This window comes from Hylaeus volcanicus, chromosome 7 (genome assembly GCF_026283585.1).
Source record: "Hylaeus volcanicus isolate JK05 chromosome 7, UHH_iyHylVolc1.0_haploid, whole genome shotgun sequence".
Taxonomy (NCBI): domain Eukaryota; kingdom Metazoa; phylum Arthropoda; class Insecta; order Hymenoptera; family Colletidae; genus Hylaeus; species Hylaeus volcanicus.
Window position 1 is genome coordinate 7503994 of NC_071982.1, and position 23902 is coordinate 7527895.

The window sequence follows — 23902 nt, forward strand, 5'->3', positions numbered from 1 at the left end:
TGTGTGTGTGTGTGTGTGTGTGTGTGTGTGTGTGTGTGTGTGTGTGTATTACAGAATATGATGGAATAATGTAGAATAATCTAAAATAATACAGAATAATACAAACATATATATATTATACAATATATAAATTTATAAAATAATCTGTAACACATAAATTATACATATACATATATACATAAATTATACATATATATACATATACGTATACGTATATATGTATATGTATTACAGAATCTGATGGAATAATGCAGAATAATATAAAATAATACAGGATAATACAAACTAATCTAATAGAAATAATTTGTACTTTCGCAGAAACTGGTTGCCTCCGCCACAGTGAAGAGGGAAGATTTCAAGAGCACTTTAATGGACACGTTGAAGAATAGCGGCCTTGAAACGGAAATTAGGAACACAGTTTTTCACTGGGCGAGGTCGCAAGTTCGTAATTGGAAGAGGAACATTATATTATTATTATTCTTAATGTATAATTATATATATATTACAAATAATTATATATAATATAACATATATATATGTATATGTATATATTATATATATATATATAATATAACATATATATATGTATATGTATATATTTTATATATATATATATATATATATATATACAAATAATTATATATTATATATATTATTTCTATTATAATATATATAATATATATATATACAAATAATTATATATAATATATATATATACACACAAATAATTATATATTATATATATTATATATATTATTTCTATTATAATATATAATATATATATACAAATAATTATATATAATATATATTATATATAGTTGCGTTAGGTAACCGTAATTTATTCTCAAACAATAATGATCGCAAAGGATTAACCTCTGTTCAAGGGTTCTTTGTCTACGACATCGACGCCGTCGATGGAAGAAGTGGATCTGAGTTACTTGAAGAAGGCCCAGGTACAGTGGGAGCGTCGAATCCAGAAATCGTTGAACTCCACGTGCAACGAGTTGAACGTTCCACTGGCTCGCATACGACCCAACGCCGATCGCGAGGAGCTCGCCGAGAAATGGAACGAACTGAGCACTTACGATATCGGTACGATCCTTTCGATTTTCGTCGGTGTGTCCCGAGGCAAATTTCATTCCAAACGCGTGTTAATTTCTAGATTTGTCGCAGTACAGGCCACTCTACGCCCCGAAGGACTTCTTGGACGTCCTGTTCGCCATACGGAATCCCTCCTTCAAGAAACAACCGTACACGCACATTGTTGCTACACGTTTTCACTACATTGTCTCGAAATAAGCAACCGTTTTCCGCCTCGAAACAAGCAACTCGCTATCCCCACCTTTTTTGCTTGAACCCGCCCGCCGAAAAGAAGCGAGAGGTCCGTGAAAGCGAGAACAGATCAGTGGAAAGGGCACAGAACATGTGCAACGTTTTCTCTTTCTCTGGCGTGTGTATTGAATACACTGTATTCACCGAAACGATACTGTCGGTTGTATGTAGTCTGCCGCTACACGGATCTCCGTGTTTTCTTTTCTACGGGTTTCCCCTCGTCTCGCTCGAGGACAAAGTCAACCCGAATAGCGATGCATTATAGCATATTGTACATATACCTCCCTCTGAAATAAACAACTCGCCGATTAACTTGAAATCCCGACCGATTTGCTTATTTCGAGGCGATATTGTACTATCAAACAATTCTTATTTACACGCAGCTATTTCAAAGCGATGTCTTAAATAGTTTTCGAGACATTTGTTATAAGTAGACTGCGGATCTTTATGCAAAATAAAATCTTCGCGAACGTGCCTACAAATAATTGAACCCAAATAGGAATTTATTTTATTCTGCAACTATTATAACATGAATTTCAATCTTTACTTTCAATCTTTTTTATATTCTTGCATATTGTTTGCATTTTGTAGGTTCTTGCACATTCAAATTTCCCATAAACGCATAAAGATCCGCAGTCTAGTTATAAGTTATTACGTCGGAGGCATAACCTCTTTAATTTCTCGCGTACTCTTAAAGGTACACTCACAAACTAGAGAGCCTGCGGTTTCTGTAAACGATCGAACGAACGTTGTTTCAGGGATGAATTGAATTGGGAGTTCAGTCACATACAGATTCGAGTGAAGACCCTCGCTCAATTGGTACGAACAAACAAATATCACGATCAGCGATGTGAGATATCTGCGTCTATTAATTATCACGTTTATTATTATATTTATCAATAGAGGCGGGTGTACGGTGAATTGGCGAAGGGAACGCCGCTGTTAGGCGTCAGTCCCGATATGCCCGGCTCGGAGAACTTCGCCACTCTGGAGGAGGAGAGGATCCATCTGGGCGAGAAAGTATTGAAGTCGAATCACGCTCCTGTTGCCCAACAATTTTTGAAACGCGGAGTTCCCCGATCGTTACGGGGACGCGTTTGGTCCCTCGTGTTGGGATCCACCGTGAAAGAGAACGTAAAAATCTCTCGCGCTCTCGGCTTAGAGTATCAACCCTTTGCACTCGAGATGTTTCGAGCTCCAAAGAAATTAAACTAAAATTAAAATTGAAGAAACATTAGGTATTGTAAATTTGCTGCGTGAAACCTAATCACGTCTCTCGAGTCACCTCTCGAGTGCAAAGGGTTAATGCTAAACCTCCTGTTAGTGTACTGTTTTTATATGCGATACACAGTAAAGACTGGATAAGAAAATCGGGACCTAAGCCATTGCAGATATCTATTTAGATAGATACCGAGTCGAGGTTTCTGTGTTTACATTTGGCTCGAGTCGAGCGTCGAGCATAGAACAGGATAAAGAGCGAAAGAGAAAGAGGTCCGAGAAAAAAAAGCAGTCAGTTAGGATCATGTTACAGTGAAACCTCGATATAATGGACGAAAAGAGTTCCTCTGGTCGGCATTGCTCGGTGGCGTCACACTGTTGCGCTTTTGTTTTGCCGAACGTCGTCGAAAACCGTTGACGAGCAGTTATGGCAGTTGCCAGGCGGATTTGGCGAGAGCGAGTCGGCCGCGGACACCCCCTCCTCTCCTCGATCAGTCCGTTATACGGACCGTTTATTTTGAATGTGGTGCAAGTCCGTTATTCTCTTGTTTCGAGAAAATTAAAGGTTAACATATCTGTTAATTAAAAAATTTAGGAAAAATAAAAAGGTGGGGATAGCGAAGTCTGGCAGTGTTTCTACCATTTTATCAATATGTAATTTGGTTATGTAAATTTGTTTTAGGCGTATTTTACTGAACTGATGTATGCTTGTGCAAATGGACTTGCGCCACTTTCAAAATAAACGATCCATATCGAGGTTTTACTGTATGCTGTTCGCTGTGGGGATAGTCATCTTGCGTTTATCCAGTCAATCTCATCTCGCACTTATCCGGTATTTACTGTACGAATTAAACACAGGGCGCGCCACCTGTGATTTTAACCTAAAATGTCTCCGAAGATATCTCAAGGTCGTATTTAACGAAATTTCAAAGTCATCGATATTTCTTAAATACTTTATTTTTAATATCGTAGTCTCGTAGCCGATAAAAAGACGAATTCAAGCGCGTGTGATATGTTGACCTTCGGATGACCTTGCGAGGATGACCTTAGCTTAAAAGTAGATCACGTGACGCGCGACCAATGGAACAGTAGGTCAGGTCATTTCGACCACGCCCCGTCAATCAAGGATCAATAAGATTCGACCTTCGCTCACGTATTTCTGTCATTCGGAAAAGTATTTATAAGTCGACTACCTTCGCAGGATGTGGAGTACTACGAGGAATTAAAGAACATGGTGTTGCAGTACGACATCGTTGTGGATAAGTTGATAATAAAGGTATAATTATAAATTATAAGGTATAAATATAATAAAGAGCAGAATTGTTCGATCGAGTACACTCCGCAACAAATCTCTTTTCGTTTTCAGGACGTGCAGCTAACGGCGAGGAACGACGATCAGTATTTCGTGTTCGAGGATGTTTTGTACAAAACGATGTTATGCTTTTCGAGGGACTCGGAAGTATTGGCACCTGTGACCACCGATAGGAGCGCAGGTGGCCAAGTGATACACGCAGTTTTGCAAGGAAAACCGGCCACGTTAGAGAACACACTGGTATTCCCTCCGAGCGGAGTGATTCCGTTTCATGGATTCACCATGTACGGTACGAATCGGAAAAGAAACAAGAAGACACGAATTATCCATCATAATTTCCATATGATATCATAATTTTGTCCACGAAGTAATTAATAAGCGACGCAAACGTCTCCTCGCACTAATTATCGAGGGATCCTAGAATTATAAAGATTATAGACTCCCGTTTAAAAATAGGTTGATACACGTTAAAATTTCTGTACAATCATTCTATGCAATTATTCTACAGCCACGCCATTTTGCTACCTCTACGACGATCCCTGCGCGATGTACTACACCTTCCGAGCCTTTTATCTGCGATATTGGTTCCGGTTGCACACCGTGTCCAGTCACGAGCAGGGCATCGTCGCCCTGTGCTTGCTCTTCGAGAGATTGCTCCAGTGTCACGAGCCCCTCCTTTGGATTCATTTCAGGAACTTTCATATGCAACCGTAAGCTCGATCGTTCTTTCCATCTTCTTCTTCTTCGTCCTCGTCTTCATCTTATTCTCGACAGAGCTTTGTTTTCTTTCAGGATAAAAGTGGTGTTCAAGTGGATCATGAGAGGCTTCAGCGGCCACCTACCCCCGGAACAGCTGCTCTATCTTTGGGACTTGATTCTAGGCTACGATTCATTAGAGATCATTCCCTTGCTAGCGGTCATTATTTTGAGTTTCAGGAAGGAAAATCTGATGCAAGTCAACACTCAACAAGGCGTCGAGGTAACGCGACTGTCTCGGGGTACATTTATGTATTAGGTTGGCCGGAAAGTTTGTGCCAATTTCTAAGAAAAATTCACAAATACGTTTGAATTTTAATATACAGTGGCTGTAGAATGTATTCGTACACCGATCAATTCTCCCAAAAAACTTTTGTGTGAAACTGTAGTTTCTTAACTTCTTTTTTTATAATCTATGATATTTTACATAATCTCGGAAGTCTCTAAGATAGATATAGACCACACAACATTTACTAGTTAATATAATTTGTGAAATGAACACAAAAAAGAATGCGAAAAGTGGATAAAAATATAAAAGGAATAAGTATTTGTACGATTCTTATGACGAACTATTTACAGTAGATTTTATAACATACACATATTAGTTTATTGCTTCGTACGAATTAGAAAACATCAAATTTCCAGTAAAGCAGTTTCAAAAAAGGCTCTAATAGAGGAATGAAAGGAGATCCCACTTCGAATAACTAATAATTTATTTAATTTAATGCTTAGAAAAGTTACAATAGTTATAAAATCAACAAGAAATCCCACGAAGGAAGTATTATATACTTATATATAAATGTAAGTTTCTCTTTCTTTTTGATCAAGCTTTAAAAATTAAACAGTTGTGCGAATACTCATTGCTTCAATATTTCTATCGATTAATTGTTTCTTTCTCGTTAATTTCGCAACTTACATAAATAGCTATATCATTTGTAATCTATCCTTTCTAGAGATTTCCGAGAATATGTAAAGTATCATTGATTATAAAAACAGAAATTGAGAAACTACAATTTCACACAAATATTTTGTTTGAAAATTGATCGGTGTACGAATACTTTCTACACCCATGGATATATGTATATTGAATTACATAGGTGCCATTTTGTTCCACAACCCTTCCACTTTTTTAAGGGACGTATACATGTTATTTGTTTTCAACCACTTCGATACATTCAGATCTCTACCATCTACCAAAAATCGACGTGACCTTTCCGGGCAACTCAATAATTTCAAATAAAATTTTCTTTTAAAATAGACGTCGAAGATTATACGGGGATGTATTTTTCAGGCTGTTCTGGCGGACTTGTCCTCCTTGAAAGTGGTTCCCCTGCTACAGTTGGCTTTATTGAAAGAATGACGCAGCCGTTAACTTCTCAGCTATTTAAAAAAAAAAGTAACAGAGTTTCGCGTTCCCGCGAATTCTACTTGGATTTTAAATTTAAAACTTTAGAATGAGGGAGGGGGCTGCATACTTCCGCGATTGCGCAAACTAACGCTACTCTATTTTCACAGAATAATGCGATAATTAGGATAAACAGTCCTGGGAAGCGATAACGTGTTCTTGGATGAAGGACGATAGGCCAGTGGATGCAAAGACACAGCAAAATGACGGATATCGATGTTTCGTGCACGCTTAAACCATCGCCATTTCTGCCAGCGTTGTCTCGCATTGTCTCGCAGCTGATTTCGGAACGTGACCACTCGTATATAGGGTGTTCATGGAAAGAAACATAAAAATATCCTAAGAGCGAGATCGTTCGATCGTTCGATACGTGTGCGCTTATTTTCGAAACCTTGATTCATGTAAAAAAAATAATTCCTTCAAGGTAATACAATACATCAATCCGACGCATTAATCCTCGTCTTCCAGTCTACTATGACCTTTAAAACGCAGGGTTGCGATCTTTATTTATACGCGTTAATCGATAAAGAACTTCCAGTACTAAAATACAATCTCCACGTTACAGAATTTCTCTCCCATTCACGGTTAACTCCTGCACAATGTCACGACTAAAAAAAAGAATCTAATAATACTCGATCGAGAGATTCATTCAAACCATTATTTGCTCGCTATGAAACGCGATTCGATTATTTATTTGACAATCGACCCGTTCAAACTCGTCGATCCTTTATATTCATTACTCAAAGTTTTCATCTAGATAACAATTTTGTCCACGACCACCGAAGATAGCGTCTTATCTCCTCGCGAACACCCAGCGATGTACCTAAAACTGCGAATTCGAAGAATTTTGAACTTTCCAACGTTACTATGTACATCAACGTTGTAATCTACAATTCTTCTAACAACGTTCCGTCGTAAAATTAAGAAATAAATTGTAAAATTCAGCGTAGAGGCTTTTCTTGCTCTGACGAATTTAGCATTAAATTAGATATCTGTAATAACGAAAGCTTGCACGATCGGGTGACTTTAGCGATAGTAATCGATGTAATGATTCATTCTAGTAATGAATCGTAAGATAAGGGTCTCCGGTATATTGGTTACGTCATTGACGAGCAACGTGACGGTGGTGGACGGTAGCCTGTGATCGACGAAGATAGAAGAGACCTCTTGGAGGGGGACTTTCCTGTTTCCGCCTGTCAGCCGTCGAGATCAGAGACGCCTACCTGCCATCGTTGTGTTTATACTGGCTGGTTGGTCTTCCTCAGGCTCGATTCCGTGATAATATTCGGTGAAAAGCGTGCCGAGTCACGCCTAACAGTGGCACGTGAGTAACGCTAACGTTCTCTCCCGTTTTTCCCAGCTGGAAACGTTCCATTCCACTGTCATTGTTATTACTTACGTAGGTAGGACGATTAAGGGTGGGGTGGTTCTCACCCCCAAATTATTAGTCATGCACAGCTTTGCACCAGTGTCGATACCCTTTCCTAGCGTTGTCCTCTCGCGCACGAGGCATCACCGTTTATCGTCGTTTGTATCGTTACAGAAATTTCCTTCATAATAATATAAAGATACAGCGAGTCCTCGACTTACGCGATTAATTTGTTGTGGGGCTTCGCGTGTGAGTCGAACTATATATGTATAGTATGTATCGCGTGGAGAAGAAAAGATCACTCCTGAGTTAAGAATAATGTGTCACTGGAAAGGGGAACATTGAGTCATTCATTTTTGCATTGTCGTAGACCTTTTAAAGACTAACTCGGGCAACTCGAACATCTGACTCTGTACGATACACAATCCCAGGACTAATCTTTTCTTCTATCTACAATTATTTCTATTACGTTCGTTACATTACGCAATCTTCTTTATGTAAGTTAATGCGAGTTAAATAGGTTCATATGGCGCTCTTAAATTCATAGGTCCTTAACGAAAGGAGAATTTTATTGAACACGTGGTATAGAATACGTACAAGACTATAAGTCGCTTATCTATGAATCCATACAACTGTACCCTTAACTATATTCTTACTTGTTTAATTATCCTATAAACTAGTAAGCTACTAAACTAACATGTAAATTGTTCGTGTAAATTTGTTTAGCAGATTACATGGTTTAAGAGGAAACTTTCCCAGAACCTGTATCGTCGACAACGTCAAAATGGCTTGGCGTTTCAAAGCGTCTAAGTATAAAAATGCAGCTCCGATTGTCCCTAAACCGGAGGCTTGCATTCGAGACATTTCGGTTGGCTCGTACCAAACATACGGCAACAACATCACAGCATCCGCTGCATTTATGGCATTCAATGTAGATCATAATGGTACATGCATTCGAATGTATTACATAGTTCTGTTTGTCTATATAGTATTCATTTATTCGTATCTCTACGTTTATTTTGTTAGGATCTAGTCTCGCTGTGCTACCACTGGAAGATTGCGGTAGAAAAAGCAAAACCATGCCTCTGCTTCATGCTCATGCAGATACTGTAACGGATATGGATTTCTCTCCGTTTCACGATGGTTTACTGGCTACTGGTTCGCAGGATTGTCTCGTGAGTTACAGTTACTTTAAACAAGTTCGATTACTCGTACATGTACTAGTTTATTCTAATTAAGAGGACTGGATATTATAGATTATATGTTTCAATTTAACTTACGATTGTATCGATATTGGATCGCAGGTGAAGCTATGGCACATTCCAGAAACGGGTTTGGAAGAATCTCTATGCAATCCCGAATGTACATTTTCCCATCGCCAGAGAAGAGTGGAAGCAGTGTGTTGGCACCCTGCGGCAGAACACCTTCTCACAACAGTGTCCTATACAAATTTGTCTCTGTGGGACGTGATTTCGCAACAGGAGCTCTTTTGTAATGAAAACACTTTCTTATACCGTATGAACAACATAACTTAATGTTTAATTTAGGATGATTGAATTATGTTGTTCACTGTATACGAAATACATACTTCATCTTCTGTCTAGATACTTGTAATGTATTTGTATTTTATCGCATTGCAGCCAATAACGAACACACAGAGGTGATCCAGTCCCTAAGCTGGAAACAAGACGGAGTGCTGTTAGCAACATCTTGCAAAGACAAGCAAGTGAGAATCATAGATCCCCGCGCCTCCACTTGCATCGTGAACTCCTGTTCGAGTCACCAAAGCATCAAAGATTCCAGAATTGTCTGGCTGAATAACAGCGACAGGATACTCACCACAGGATTCGACGCGGCGAGACTTCGTCAGGTTTACATAAGGGACTTGAGACACCTGAAGGAACCCGTGAAAACGTTGGAATTGGATTGCAGCACCGGGTAAAAATCGATTCGTATTATCGTATATCACATTAATTCGTAGCCAAAAGAAATATTTACGCGAAGCATGTTTTACAGAATTCTAATGCCTCTGTTTGATCCCGACACGAACATGCTTTTCCTTGCTGGAAAAGGAGACACTACTATTATATATATGGAAGTGATGGATAAGGATCCCTTCTTGGTCGAAGGAATTCGTCATAGCGGAGAGCAGACGAAAGGAGTATGTTTAGTACCGAAACGAGCATTGAACGTCATGCAAGCCGAAGTTAATAGATTACTCCAGCTCACTTCGAACATGGTGATACCTATCATGTATCAAGTTCCGAGAAAAGTAAATACATTCGTTTATATATCGAATTGCGCATCGGCTTATGGTTATTAAAACTGTCAATTTTATATCGCAGACGTACAGAGACTTTCATGCGGATATATATCCAGACACGACAGGCTGCATTGCGCAGAATAACGCAGCAGCATGGATTAAAGGTCATAATATACCTGTTCCGAAAATATCGTTAGATCCCGCCAAGAGAAATAAGGGGGAAGACCCTATCACGGTAAGTAAACGCTCCTGATATAGGTATTGCACTTTTTCGAGCTTCACGAGTCTCATATATAGTAGAATTTCCAAATAAATATGAAGATTTTCAAGTGGTTTTGATCGAGGCGATAATAAAATGCATTTTTGATAGATTTTGTAATCCTTTACGAATAGATGACATTTGAAATTGCACGCTCATCATCATCGTTATTACGTTTCATTACTTTTTGTGTTTGTTTGCCCCGAGATACATTTTTTAGAAACTTTGATGTATTGTGTGACGTTTAAAATATTACTTTGCATAATAACTTATTTTCGTTTAGTTTTTGTTATCGATGAAGGCGTTAAACCAAAGATAGCAAAATATTAGAAAGTAAAATTGAGCTCTGCGCGAATAATGTTACAAGTACAACGGTATTCTAATTCTATTCTATTCTTAATATGTTGCTATCCGTGGGATATCCCGTACATTGAAAAGTAATATAGAAGTAGAACATAATTCGACTACAATTAAACTTGTGCTGTGAATCTATTATACAGAACATTCACGTATCGCAATGAAATTATTGTTTCCTCTGATATTTGTTTTATTTTTGCATCGTTTGATTTTTTTTCTTTCATGTTCTGTGTATATTTTTTCACGTTTCAGATATCCAATGTATGTTTTATAGTTTATACATTAGCACCGTTCAAAGTGTTATTCCTGGCACGTGTAATTTAAATGGCAATTGATGTTCTGTAGCTTATTCTGTCAGCGTAAGTAATCATAAGTATGAAGTGTGAACAATAGTTCTATCCGTGTTTATGCGAGCGCTTTGATGTCCCCTTTGTTCTATTTTTTTTTTTGTACATACTCTCAGACATTCTTTTTCTCCCCCCGTGTTCAAGAGTGAATTAGGTTTTCTAGAGTATAGTTTTCTCAAATTCAAAGTAACTCTCGAATGGCGTTGTACGATCTTTTCTACTCGCAAGATATTAATTACAGAATTAGTAATATTAGTCGTTCCTCGCGTATTTGCTATCCATTACGACCATACAACGCCATTTACGTACGAAGAAGTTACAACGTCGTCGTCGAGGGTTAAAAGATACAACCTGCAAACAGAGACGGGCTTTATTCGACAGTTGAAGTTCGATAAAGATTCATTTTCTTATACGTCATTCGAAATTTGTATTTGGATAAGAATTTTGCCCATCTCTACCTGCAAATGATGCGTATGTATGCGTGACAAGCTTGTAGAGATTGGCGCGGCTTTAAGAAGGGTAATCAAGCCTTGGAAATGTCGAATATTAACCTTTTGCACTCGAAGGGCGACTTGGAAGCAACAGTCTCTGTTTATCTCAGATATCTTAGATTTAGGTCGAATCTTAAATTGTTATCGGTACATAAACAGGTTCCCGAGCTGTAAGCCGATACAAATAGTAACAATTTGAAGTAGTAGTAAGATATTTTATTTCCTCCTAACCTGCGGTCGAGTGCAAAGGGTTCGATTGCCTCTCTTATCCTCCTAATTGTTCAAATCGTCCCGCGTAGAGAATTTTTAAGCGGAACTAGGCCTTCGATAGTTCAGTTCGCGCAGTTTCCGTCATTAAGGAATTTACCGTACCTCCAGGTACACAAAGGAAACTTAACGACGCTCAAAGAGAATGAGCGAGAAATAAAAGTGGAACAGAAGCAGTCGAAGCCCATGTCCATAGCTGTACCAAAGGGCTACGGGAAAGGTCAAGCGAACGAGAAGGAATCCTCGCCCGAAAACGAACCGGAGAAGATAGAAGAGTCGAAGAAGCCAGACGTCGACGAAGAGAAGTGCAAAGTTCAGAACGGAGGACAGATTCCACCGAAGCCTTTGCCTAGAACCTCAAGAACCAACAGCATTTCAGAGGACGAACCGAAACCAGTTGCGAGGCCTCGCACTTCGCCAAATCCCGGCTCAGTAGTTACGTCTGTGAACCCTAACGCGATCGGGGGATACAAGGTTGTAATCAGGATATAACAGAAACTAATAGCGTTAAGGAAACAATGTTCTACTTCTGTATGCGTGATGATATCGTGTGCATATCCCATTTCATTTATCTCATCGGAATCATAATACACCACGATCAGAGATGGGCACAATTTTATTCGAACAATTTAGTACTTTGTAACCATTTAGTACTTTTTATTGGGTTGTCCAGAAAGTTCGTGCCAATTTTTAAGAAACATTCAAAGACACGTTTGAATTTTGTTCCACAATTTTTCCACCTTTTAAGGGATGTCCACATGTTATTTGTTTTCAACCATTCCGATATATTTAGACCTGTACCGGCTACTAAAAATCGGCATGGACTTTCCAGACAACCCAATAGATAGCGATGTACTCTACGGAGTTAACACAGAGCTTTTCACTTAGGAACTCTAACGATTAATTTGAAGTATTAATGAAAATCAATCTGGATAGAATACGTGTTAAATTCTATAATTTCCAATTGACTCGAGACCAAATTTTAGCCCTACGGACAGTTCCATGCGAATCAGTCTGCCAGTCAAAGTGTTAAATTTGCAATCTAGAAGTATCGTTGTCTAGATTTTGTCCATCTCTGAAAACAAACTTCTGTACAGTCTTCTTCGATACCTTCAAATGTTTAACATTTCTCATTCGATACTTGTCTTTTAGCCTCGACTGGGCCCAAAGCCGTTCCAAGCAAAGTCTGGCAGCCAAGAGTTCTCCTTCGACAAGATCTTCTCGGTTCCAATCGCACCAAACAGCGACACCAATGGCTACCAAAACGACCTGAACAACCAGATGGAAAACAACGCGGAGCCAGAGAAGTCGCCGTCCTTCAATAACGAACGTATCAAGGAGGCCGAAAATGGGAAAAGCGACTCCAGTTCTTTGGAGGAGGACGCTAATTCCAGCGATTCTGGGTACAAGCCGAAGACACCGAGCACCGCTGAAAGACGCAGAGTGTTCGAGACGAAGGTCAAGGACGAGTCGCCGGAGAACGAAGAACTCGGAAATTTCGAGCGCGGCAACGCGAATAGAAACTCGATCGCCGAGAGGAGACGGCTTTACGAAAGTCGTTCCGTTTCTGTGACCGATGGAAACCTGGCGGAGAAGGCGATGGGATCGCCGACCATGCTCAGACGAAGAGATTCGTTCAAAACGAAGAGCGAGGTGATCAAGGAAGACGAAGTGAAGAAGGTCATTCCCATGTTGCGTCAGCAGAGCATGGATCCACGTTTGGAGAAAGTGGACACTGTCACGCCGACTGCTAAAAGAACGTCGACTGTATTTGGTAAGATTCGCCGATTCGACATGGAATGTAGTATAGAATCAATCGGTGTACAGTGTCCAGGGTGCATTTAAATCCTCCACCTTGTACATTGTTCAATATTTATTTATTCTTCTACCCAATTTTTTTCTTCTCAATTTATTCTTCTACCCAATTTTCATCAAGAACGTTCTCTGCTGTAGGTAGGGTATCAAAGTTCAGACACTTAAAAGGAACCATTGGTCACAAATCCACCCACATCGAGAACATACGGAACATCAGTCGGCAGATATCAGGGGAATGCGATGGTTTTCATGGTAATTAAAGTTTGTATAAGGTAGTTCATCAGCGGTGTCTGGTGTGTATCATCGATCGTTACAATTGCAGCTAATCCCGACCGTGTCGCTGTACCGCTGAGCGGACCCGGTGGAAAAATAGCAGTTTTGGAACTGAAGAAAACAGGAAGGCTGCCTGATGGTGTAATGCCAGCGTTGGTGCACGGCACCACGGTGATGGACTTCCAGTGGAATCCATTTGACAATCAGCAATTGGCTGTTGGTAAGGGAATTGAAAAGGTTAACACACGTTTATTAATAGCCTTTAAGTTTATTAATCGCCTCTAATTATTACTTGTCGACAGCCTGCGACGATGGAATGATCAGACTATGGGAGATCCCGGAATCGGGACTCTCGGAGCCGACCAACGAACCAAAGCACGTGATAAACGCCCACACCGACAAAATATACTTAATCAAATTTCATCCTTTGGCATCCGACGTTCTGGCATCGGCGTCTTACGACATGACCGTGAAAATCTGGGACCTGACGCTTCTGTGGTCCTGCGAGGTGGCGGTCGCTAAAATAACATTGACAGGGCACACGGATCAGATCTTCAGTCTAGCGTGGTCGCCCTGCGGCCAGTATCTCGCGAGCGCGTGCAAGGACGGCAAGCTACGGATTTACAAACCGCGATCCAGCGACACGCCGGTGAAGACCGGGAAGGGACCCGTTGGCACGCGGGGCGCGCGAGTCGTTTGGGCGCTGAAGGGCCAGTTTCTCGTCGTGATGGGATTCGACAAGTACGCGAAGCTCAACTTTTGACGAATACAATATTGTACATCTTCTCTTTGAATACATCTTCTTTTTCATTACTTTCAGAGTATCCGAGAGGCAGATATACGTGTTCAAAGCGGACAATCTAAACAATCCTTTGACTACCGTTGGGCTGGATGTATCGCCTGCAATATTGATGCCATATTACGACGAAGACAGCTCGACGCTCTTCCTGACGGGACGTGTAAGTGGTCATTCTTATAAAGAGGAGGAGAATTGTCTTTCTGTGGAAAAGACACTTCATGTATATGGTCGTATTTCGATTTAATGTTTATAATATGCTTTTAGGGCGATATCACGATATATGCCTACGAAGAATTGTCTTTCTGTGGAAAAGATACTTCATGTATATGGTTGTATTTCGATTTAATGTTTATAATATGCTTTCAGGGCGATATCACGATATATGCCTACGAAGTGACGGAAGAAGCTCCTTATTGCTGTCCGCTTAGTCATCACCGATGCAGTGGTTTGCATCAAGGTTTATCGTTTCTCCCCAAGAACAAGTGCGACGTCGCCAGCGTGGAGTTCGCGTCCGCTTTAAGATTAACTAACAACACAATAGAACCCTTAAGCTTCACTGTCCCGCGTATAAAGGTACGCGAAAGGTACCCAATGCACGGAAAACCGTGAAAAGATGTAACACGTAATACGTTCGTTCCTTTCTTTCAGAGCGAACTCTTCCAGGACGACTTATTCCCGCCTACGAAGGTCACATGGAAACCAACAATGACCGCTACCGAGTGGTTCAGCGGAGCCAACAAACAAGCCTACAGAATAAGCCTAAAGCCACCCGGTATGGACAACCGTAAGTATCGGTTTCTATCTATCATCGAATCGCGTTTATTTTGCCAAGCATTTACTTTAACGAGCAAGTTATTTCCTTTTTCAGTGTCTGAAAATCAAGGCCAAGGAGTGGTCACCGCACCGGTCGCGGCGAAACAGTCGACGACCCCGTTCTCTGTGTCCGCGCAGCCCTTCAGCAGACTCGGATGGAACCCGGACGTGAAAGCCAAACAAGAAGAGGTACTCCCGATATCTAAACACTCTTAACACATTAAGGATCGCTCACGAGCTTTCTCGTGTTTTCTACACGCAGTTTCTACATGTGCGGTCCTTAATGTGTTAAATCGACAGCTTAAATAAGCTTCATAACTTCTTCATAACTTCTTCGCGACTCTGCGTCGAAACGGTATAATTAGACCGATGTTTATGCATTTATGGAAAATTAATATACGGGGAAATGTATAAAAATGTGTACAAATGTGTACAAATGCGAAAGTACTTAAAATATCAAGAATTCGTTTCTTTCAGAATATTAATTTGCATAAACATCCGCGTCTAGTTGTAATATTCCATTCGAATTCCTGTATACTTTGCCTAAATGTATTTGATATGTACCAGATCCAAAAAACCATGAGCAACTTCGTGGGGGATGTAATACAGTGCTCTCTGGAACAAGATCACATGGAGGGTGTGGAAGAGCACGAATGGGTAGGTACTCTTCATTCCACATTTATTTATATTTCCAGAGATTCTTCGTCTAATCGTGATTTCTAATTGCAGGACGAGTGAAGGTCGCGCAGCGTCGGTAGGTCATTGAAATAAAGCAGTAAGATAAAGATGAATTTAAACGTAGCTGTTCGAACCGTAATTTATTTCTAAGTTAAAGGCCACGGCATGAACGGAAACATTTCGATATTAATATGTACGTGGTAAGAGATATTTATAGTTGGAAATGAACACTTCCAAGAAAAGTTTCCCCCTCGGACAAGAACTAACGCGCGGTTTCTTAAATTGTGGTAACTTTTTTAACGTAGGTATAATCACTCAGATCATCGTACCAAATTAATTTAAGGAACGGACGCGGAACGCTAAAGAAATTTCGAAGAGAAAGGGAAACCGTGCTCGCGGTTCGTAATTCGTGAATAATTTACGTTGATTGCCATTCTATAATTCGCTCGGTATTAAGACTATATAGTATAACTATCAATAGGAGCTGTACTAGAGATTTAGAGTTTACTGATATCCATGGAAACCTATCAGAATTTGACAATAGTTTTGATTACGTGATCAAGGAGTGTCATGATTCTTTTAAGCGGCTAAGTAATTCCAATTCGGTAGTACTGCGTAAGAATCTCTGCTGATCGGGGCGAAACGAATTTAACGAACGATTTCGTTTCTTTATTTGTAAGACAAATAATTTGTTTCGAGATGTATTATTTATTTTGTAGAGGTATGCAAAGGGTACGTGCCATTTATGATCATGGAAACACAGAAAAATTTAGCGTATTGTTAATCGGAATTGGGCATTGTTTGAACGTACATAATTTATAGTCAGTATTTTTTTACTATTTTCTTCGATACTCTTCCTTCTCCAAAGTAAAAGATTAACATTTTCGTAAAAATAAACATTTCTCTATATTTGTTACATTTCAGATAAATTTATGGGATATTCGAACAAGCATTGCCCTCTTTTACTGTTAAACAACAGTATTTACGATCCGTAAAAATTAGTCTTGAAATATTATATAATTTATATATAATATATATATATATATATATATTATATATATATCTGTTAGTGCCACGTATCTTTTTTTAAACAACAGAGCATCACCAATGATAGTCTCAGTGTATACATTATCGTATTGTAATCATCGTACGTGTGATATTTGCGAACGATACTTTCTTTCTTTTTTTTTCGTAAAACAAGAATAGAAATTTCTACGATACCTCGTAATACCCACACGCACATACTATACGAGATAGAAAAAAACAATAGATAAAGGGTACACCACGTTACATGGTAAGTCGATAAATTAAGTTGTACGGCGAAGTATACAGGAAAACGACTGACTCGGGCTTTCCAAGATCTATAAACGATATCGAATAATAGCTCTCTCGAGTGTAGCGAATAAAACAACTTTTATACTCTTTAAATTGCGCGGAGACATTTGTAAAAAAGAAAAAACACAGCAACGTTGAGGATTCACCGAATGTATCATAAAACGTGAAACGTGTCTTTTCTTTTCTTTCTTTTTTTCTTCCTTTCTTTTTTTTTAAATTTTTGTAACCATCGTGCGTCTGTGATCGGAACGTTGAAACGCAAATTCCATGTTTATCGATGGCCAGCGAACAAGGAAGAATCGAAAGATTCAAAGATGCATATTTTTTCTATCTAATATACTATAAATTTATACTTTTAGCGTTCCCATAGGGACTAAGCGTAACTTAGCGATGATTTAATAGTTAACGATGGTTTACGATGTCCCCTCAAATTGTTCGTTTGTAATATTTTCCAGGGACGTCGTCGGCGTTTAGACGAAACGAGTGTTCGGTCGAAGCGATTTTGTACAAATGCATTTTACTCGATTTAGGTAGACTATTTTTTTAACGGTGTGTAACATAGTCTAATCGATAGTTTCCTCGTTACTACTAAGAATACGCTGGTGGTTCCTACTTCTACGATTGAGAGCAACTTTTGTACGAATACACGGTTCCCTCCAGTTTAGTATGAATTCCGGACGCGTCCCATCCGTGAGCATGGAATTTGCTGCTCGATAGGCGAATCACGCACACTTTATACTTTTATATTCCAAACGTCGTAACATGTTCGTCGTATGTAAAGAGAAAATGAAATTGAACTTATGGTGCTATGCTCTTTTGACAAGCCCTAGCGAGTACGTAGTTACCGATGAAAGTACGATCGCGCAGTTTGCTCAACAGTCCAAAGTAACATTCCACTTTTGTATTTTGCAGAGTTGGCCCACTAATCGATTAAGTATCGAATAAATTTGTAGCGTCTTGGGCACTAGTACTAAACTTTATTTGTTACAAGACCGTGTTTCAACGATAACGATTTATGATATAATGATACAATGAAAGTGAATTGTACAGAATTAATATGAATATTAGGTGAACTGGAAAGTAATGTCGTTATTGTAATGTTAAATACTTGTTTATCACTCATCAGCTCGTTAATTTTTATCAATCTGGCATTGAAAATTTTGCACACCTGATGGCAAAAGGCTGGTAATAACGAGGGCGATCACATAATTGATTAAAAATAGAAATTTATTAAACATTTGTTTGAATTTAATGTAAAAGAAACGACATTACTTTCCAGTCTACCTAATATAATTAAATACAACATTTCAATGTCTGTATCATATTTATTATTTTGGTACAATTAATTCTCATTAAAAATAGAAATTTATTAAACATTTGTTTGAATTTAATGTAAAAGAAACGACATTACTTTCCAGTCTATCTAATATAATTAAATACAACGTTTCAATGTCTGTATCATATTTATTATTTTAGTAAAATTAATTCTCATTGTACTGGTAAACACCCAAACGTCTTGTAATAGATAAAGTTTTATTTTTTGCGTGCAGAGACGTTAATTTATTCGATAACTTAATGAAAGTTTGGCCAACGATGCTCGTGGGCACAGAATCGTAAGCTACAAGGAGGTGCCAAAGAGTTTCATGACGATTGAGACGAAAAGCTCATGGATTAAGTTCCCTGTACGATGAGCCCGACACCTCGAAAGCACTACATTCAGAAAGTCGTGCATATTTTCTCTACGCTGATCATACGTTTTTGTAATGTTTTAGAACCATAAGGTTACCTTCGCATAGGTCACGAGTACCGACTAAACTTTTATACGCATCAAAGAGTAGAAAGATGAAACAAAGAGGAACAAGGTAATACTTCGCTACGAAAAGGAACAAAAATTAATAATATAGCTGCATATTCGCATCGTCCGCACTATAATTCACATTTGTATGTCTAGCTAATTATTCATCGGGTATTCTAGAACTGAGAAACATCGTTGTTGCATATTTTATCAGCCTTTTGTTTCTTTTCTAATCCTGTTTTCCTCTCTCGTACATGGTCGAAAGTTATCGTATGCATAGTGTTATGCAAATATTCTGAAGAGCTATCATAAGTTGCGAGAAATACAATGTACATGTACATGTACACGTTTTCTGGTTTTGTAGTATTGATTTTTCTTTTCTATTCGTCTATCGAAGCAATAGACGAAAGTAAACGAAAGGTAGATGATCTCTGAATAAAAATAATTGTAACTTATGATACTTCTTAAGGATTCTATATCGCGTGTAACACTTTACGCTGTGAGTTTTGTCTTGAATTGCAACAGTAGATTTGTAATCATTCCCCTGATAATTATCACGCGATCTTTCGTAGCACACGACTCGAAAGCGGTGGACGTAATCTCAATTGCAACAAGAAGTTTCTTAGTGTTCAATATTGCGCTATGACTGATCGCTAAGTAATTTTATCATGTAATAACATACCTTTGTATCGACCTTATACCTCTTACATGTATTTCACCTATAAAAACTTTTTATCAAAGATGTCCCCGGTGGTCTCGTGTAATTCTACCCTCGTGTTATTTATATTTATTAGCAAGCGACGAGTAAATATTAAAGAACGTTCATTTAAAATCCATTTATTGATCACCAGGCGACAAGAATAATAATTTACAAAACCTTACGATAAAAATCTCAAGAATATTTCTACTTAAACGTATCGATCGCGACGAGTAACAAATTTTATAGGAAAATTAACAGTGTTACACTTATTAATGAAAATCCAACGTATTTAATAATCTCTACGTGACAAGAATAAGAATTATTTATAAAATCTTGCGAATATTTGTTGATTTAAATGTATATAAAAAAGTAGCAGTGTTGTCACACTCGTAAAGTACATCTTAGAAAATAATTTATACACAGATGCATAGTTTTAGAAAGGAATGCATTTCTTTTGTAACAACTTCTGTAAATCATCTGGCATATCCAACTCGATCTCTGGGTATTAATCTAAGTTCGGAGCCATGTTTGAGAAAAACGTTTCCTGAAATCAATTCGATTACAGCATCCATCCTGAATTCAAGTTTCCGTTATCACAAAATCTTTTATATTCACCTGCTGTTTGTTGCGGATTGATGCCTATTCCATCATCCGTGATTATCGCAGATGTGGCTGGTGAGACTTTAAATTCTTCAGCCGCAAATTTCAATACAGCAGTGAAAGGTGTATTATCTGGTACGCTGAGTCTACAATCACACGTTATACAGCGTTTACAATTTATAATAGTAAATATAATAGTAAATTACAAAATAATTAAACACCCATTTAGCATGCACACGTATCTCACTTATAATTTCTTTGATCTCGTTTCTTGATTAATAATTTGTACAAGGATTGTGCTATTACCATCCGATATCTTTCTCAATTTTATGCCAAATTGTACCATTTGGGAGCATTTTAACTAATTGCACCCTGTTGCGTATCACATCTGAAATTCCTGCGGGCCCATTTACCAATGTTTTTACTATTCTGAGAAGATGCTCGTACTCGAATTCGCAGTCCGATGTCCAATCGTTCTCGACTCGTTTCATGTGACGCGCAAAATAAAATACAGCGTCGAGAAAGTTCGTGTAAAACTCCGAATCGCTTTGAATTAATTTCCAAAGCGATTTCTTGTCTACATTTGCAAGCGCTAGACAAACATTAACGTCGTTATCGACGAGTTTGTTCGATAGCAGCTTAACGATTAATTGTTTTACTTTACTCTTGTCGTGCGAATTAACAGCTAGTCGAACAATTTTTGAATGTAAACCGTCGTCAAACATTTCGCAAATGCATTCTAAAACCTCGTGCCGATTACCATTGCCGATTGATAAGTCCCAAGACATAATTAAAGCTTCGTCCTGCATGTCGGATTCAGAGATGCCTAGGTTTCCTAACGATTCTATGACTATATTTGTACACACTCCGTTAATTACTATGCATCTAAGAAAATTGTTCAGTCTCTCGCTGCCGTAGTATTGAACATATAATTTCAAAAATTCGTCTATGACGTTGGTCGATACGGTGGCATCTTTCAGGTAGGTTTCTAACAGTTTATCGCAGGCAGTTTTTAATTCGGAAAAGGTATATACGTGTGACCTATTTTCTTCTAACCAGTGATTACGAAGATGATTTTCTAGAATGTTCTCCTTGCCTATTTCGTACGCTTTAGCGATTGTAGATTCGATAAATTGAGCGCATTGGAAGGCTTTGACAACGTTTTCCGTGTCGATATCTTTGCCAAGAGTAGAATTCTCTAACAGAGCAAGGTATACATCGAACATTTTCAGTATTTCAAGAAGATTTAACTCTGACATGTTTGCATCGGAATATAAATAGAGTATTGGACGAACATTTGTCCACGTTTTTGCAATGATTACAGACAGTAAGCTAGTAAGTCGCATAGGGTTGCTGAACTTACACTTTAAATGGCAGTTTTGGATCGGAAGTAAGAGTTATTTTAAAAGTAACTTTGGACCTGCAACAAATTAATATTTTCATCGTCAATTGTTGATAAACATAGTCCAGCCTAATTGTAAATATTATGGAAACATATGTTTACTGAAATATGTATACATATCAAGGTATGTTGATTATATATTGTTTCTTTATTACGTAAAACAAATTGTTGTTGGACAGAATACGTACGCCATACTTTGTTAATAACGTTCCGTTTAAAAATTATGTCGCTTGTACGACAGACACAAATAACTTAAAGCTAACCTCAACAGAATGTGACAATGACAGACTTTATCACTGATAACCACATGCTCTCGCTCAATTCATGGACACAAAAATGTCTGTCCATCTAGCGGTGAACAAGGCAGAACTAATTTTTCAATGGTATGCTTTTTTAATACTTATTAACCCTCGTAATATCTGATTTACCTTATAATTAACTTGAAATCAAATTAAATAATAAGTGTATAAATTAATAAAAGGATTATCGCACGTGTAATTATGTCAAATTTATTATTGATTTTACGATCCGATAGTGGCGCCATCGGTGGGGAAACGCCCAAGTTTGTAGTGAAAGTAGTTCCCACAGTTTCTGTAAGGTGGCACCACAGAAACCTTTTAATCAATGTTTCTTTATTTCTCATAAATCCGTAATTATTACGATTCTTTGCTTGATAACGCTACAATATATTAAGTAGTATGTAAAATTTATCATTTGAATAATTAATTACTTAATGCAGAAATAATTATTGCTCCTTTCGACTGTGGCGCCATTGGTGGGGAAATCCCCAAGTTTGTAGTGAAAATAGTTCCCACAGTTTCTGTAAGATGGCGCCACAGACACCTTTTAATCGATTTTACTTTATTCCTCATAAATCCGTAATTATTACGATTTCTTGCTTGATAAAGCTCCAATATATTAAGTAGTACGTCAAATTTACCATTTGTATGAATAATTGTTTAATTTAGAACTAATTAGTCCTGCTTCGCTAAGCTTCGCCATCTAGTGTCGATAGGGGAAACTATCTTCACTACAAGCTTGGACGTTTATCCGTCGATGGCGCCACTAATTAAAGGGTCGATAATTATTGCTGCATTGAATAACTTATTCATTGGAATGATAAATGTTACATTTTAATATTACATTGTAGTATTATACAACAACGAATGGTATTAATTAGGCATTTATGAAGAATAAAATATAATTGACTAAAAGGTATTCGTGGCGCTATCTGGCGGTAGTAGTGTGAACTACATTCTCTACAAACTTGCGCGTTTTCCCACCGATGGCGCCACTGTCGCGAGAAACACTGGGATAGTTCAGCGGCACAAAACCACGTAATAACTCATAGCAACTACACAATTTTACATTTTGGCATCAGGAGAACATGATATGGGAAGAGGTGGCACGAGGAATATATGGTACGTATTAAATTTTGGCCAAATTTTACTCCTGGTATCAGGAGCACATGATATGCGAAGAGGTGGCACGAGGAGAATATGGTACTTATCGAATTTTTGTCAGAATTTTACTCCTGGTATCAGGAGAACATCATACGGTAAGAGGTGGCACGAGGAAAACATGGTACGTATCGAATTTTTGTCAGAATTTTACTCCTGGTATCAGGAGAACATCATATGGTAAGAGGTGGCACGTTAGCGCCTAAAAGCAGGCAACCCGCCCGACATATCTGTAAGTATAGGTTGCCTAATTCAAGGGACACATTTTCGGTACATTTCGGAATTCTGGCCGATTTTGCATTTTGGTATCAGGAGCACATGATGTGCGAAGAGGTGGCACGTTTGCGCCTACGGACAGGCAATCGGTCGACATGTCTGTCAGTACAGGTTGTCTAATTCAAGGGGCTCAGTTTTGGTACGTATCGAAATTCTGGCCGATTTTGCATTTTGGTATCAGGAGCACATGATATGCGAGGAGGTGGCACGTGGAATCTGTGGTTTTTATCCTATTCTGGCTTGAAGTTTATATTTCTTTGTCGTTGTTATTCTGGCTTTATACTGACCTTTTTTATCAGGATCACAGAATGAGAGAGGATGTGGCCAAGAAATAAAGGGAAATGGAGGGAAATAAATGGTAAATGTGTCAGGAAATTGGGGAATATTAATGGGAAGTGTATCAGGAATTGAAAGGGAAATTGAAGGGAAATGTGTCAGGTAATGAAGGGAAATTGAAGGGAAATGTCACAGAAAATGAAGGGAAATTGCAGGGAAATGTGTTAGGAAATAAAGGGAAATTGAAGGGAAATGTCACAGAAAATGAAGGGAAATTGCAGGGAAATGTGTCAGGAAATGAAGG

General features: G+C 38.4%; 3 protein-coding genes across 8 annotated transcripts in view; 2 read left to right on the top strand and 1 right to left on the bottom strand.

Moving 5' to 3' along the window:
- The window catches only part of LOC128880375 (TBC1 domain family member 19), an 8191-nt gene extending 1252 nt beyond the window's left edge, over positions 1–6939 (top strand). For 2 of the 3 annotated variants that reach the window (XM_054130400.1, XM_054130401.1), the window contains exons 3-13: positions 319–441; positions 885–1092; positions 1163–1250; positions 2091–2151; positions 2236–2466; positions 3752–3826; positions 3917–4151; positions 4371–4572; positions 4655–4841; positions 5910–6014; positions 6134–6939. In XM_054130400.1, the coding sequence (XP_053986375.1) occupies positions 319–441; positions 885–1092; positions 1163–1250; positions 2091–2151; positions 2236–2466; positions 3752–3826; positions 3917–4151; positions 4371–4572; positions 4655–4841; positions 5910–5978 (1479 nt within the window). In that variant the 3' untranslated portion in view covers positions 5979–6014; positions 6134–6939. Of the gene's footprint in view, positions 1–318; positions 442–866; positions 1093–1162; positions 1251–2090; positions 2152–2235; positions 2467–3751; positions 3827–3916; positions 4152–4370; positions 4573–4654; positions 4842–5909; positions 6015–6133 lie in introns of those variants that run through there. The other variant, XM_054130402.1, reaches the window with a different exon arrangement.
- Positions 6940–7218: 279 nt separating this feature from the next.
- Positions 7219–19627, top strand: LOC128880372 (coronin-7). Of its 3 annotated transcripts, none has more exons than XM_054130394.1 (18): positions 7219–7347; positions 8122–8336; positions 8419–8567; positions 8697–8883; positions 9033–9330; positions 9409–9664; positions 9738–9890; positions 11488–11850; positions 12529–13150; positions 13330–13443; positions 13514–13684; positions 13767–14205; positions 14285–14423; positions 14630–14836; positions 14912–15047; positions 15132–15265; positions 15644–15733; positions 15806–19627. In XM_054130394.1, exons 2-18 carry the CDS (start codon positions 8177–8179, stop codon positions 15812–15814), a joined length of 3627 nt encoding a protein of 1208 aa, XP_053986369.1. In that variant the 5' UTR covers positions 7219–7347; positions 8122–8176; the 3' UTR covers positions 15815–19627. The 3 variants fall into 3 exon arrangements, with proteins under 3 accessions (XP_053986369.1, XP_053986368.1, XP_053986370.1); XM_054130393.1 differs by having other exon boundaries at positions 7230–7347; positions 8119–8336; XM_054130395.1 differs by lacking the exon at positions 11488–11850 and having other exon boundaries at positions 7230–7347; positions 8119–8336.
- Positions 19628–19705: 78 nt separating this feature from the next.
- On the bottom strand, positions 19706–22012 carry LOC128880376 (ubiquitin-fold modifier 1). 2 transcript variants are annotated; one of them, XM_054130405.1, is made up of 4 exons: positions 21775–22012; positions 21548–21604; positions 20200–20330; positions 19706–20128 (listed from the first exon to the last, which is right to left on the bottom strand). In XM_054130405.1, exons 1-4 carry the CDS (start codon positions 21777–21779, stop codon positions 20058–20060), a joined length of 264 nt encoding a protein of 87 aa, XP_053986380.1. In that variant the 5' UTR covers positions 21780–22012; the 3' UTR covers positions 19706–20057. The 2 variants fall into 2 exon arrangements, with proteins under 2 accessions (XP_053986380.1, XP_053986378.1); XM_054130403.1 differs by lacking the exons at positions 19706–20128; positions 21548–21604; positions 21775–22012 and adding an exon at positions 20491–21541 and having other exon boundaries at positions 20199–20330.
- Between the last annotated feature and the right edge of the window lie 1890 nt (positions 22013–23902).

Bases quoted from the DNA above. Each gene is read 5' to 3' on its own strand.
- LOC128880372 (XM_054130394.1), top strand. From the start codon at position 8,177: ATGGCTTGGCGTTTCAAAGCGTCTAAGTATAAAAATGCAGCTCCGATT. The intron at 8,337-8,418 runs GTACATGCATTC...TTATTTTGTTAG, and splicing joins ATTCAATGTAGATCATAATG to GATCTAGTCTCGCTGTGCTA. The intron at 9,665-9,737 runs GTAAATACATTC...TTTATATCGCAG, and splicing joins TGTATCAAGTTCCGAGAAAA to ACGTACAGAGACTTTCATGC.
- LOC128880376 (XM_054130403.1), bottom strand. From the start codon at position 21,530: ATGCGACTTACTAGCTTACTGTCTGTAATCATTGCAAAAACGTGGACA.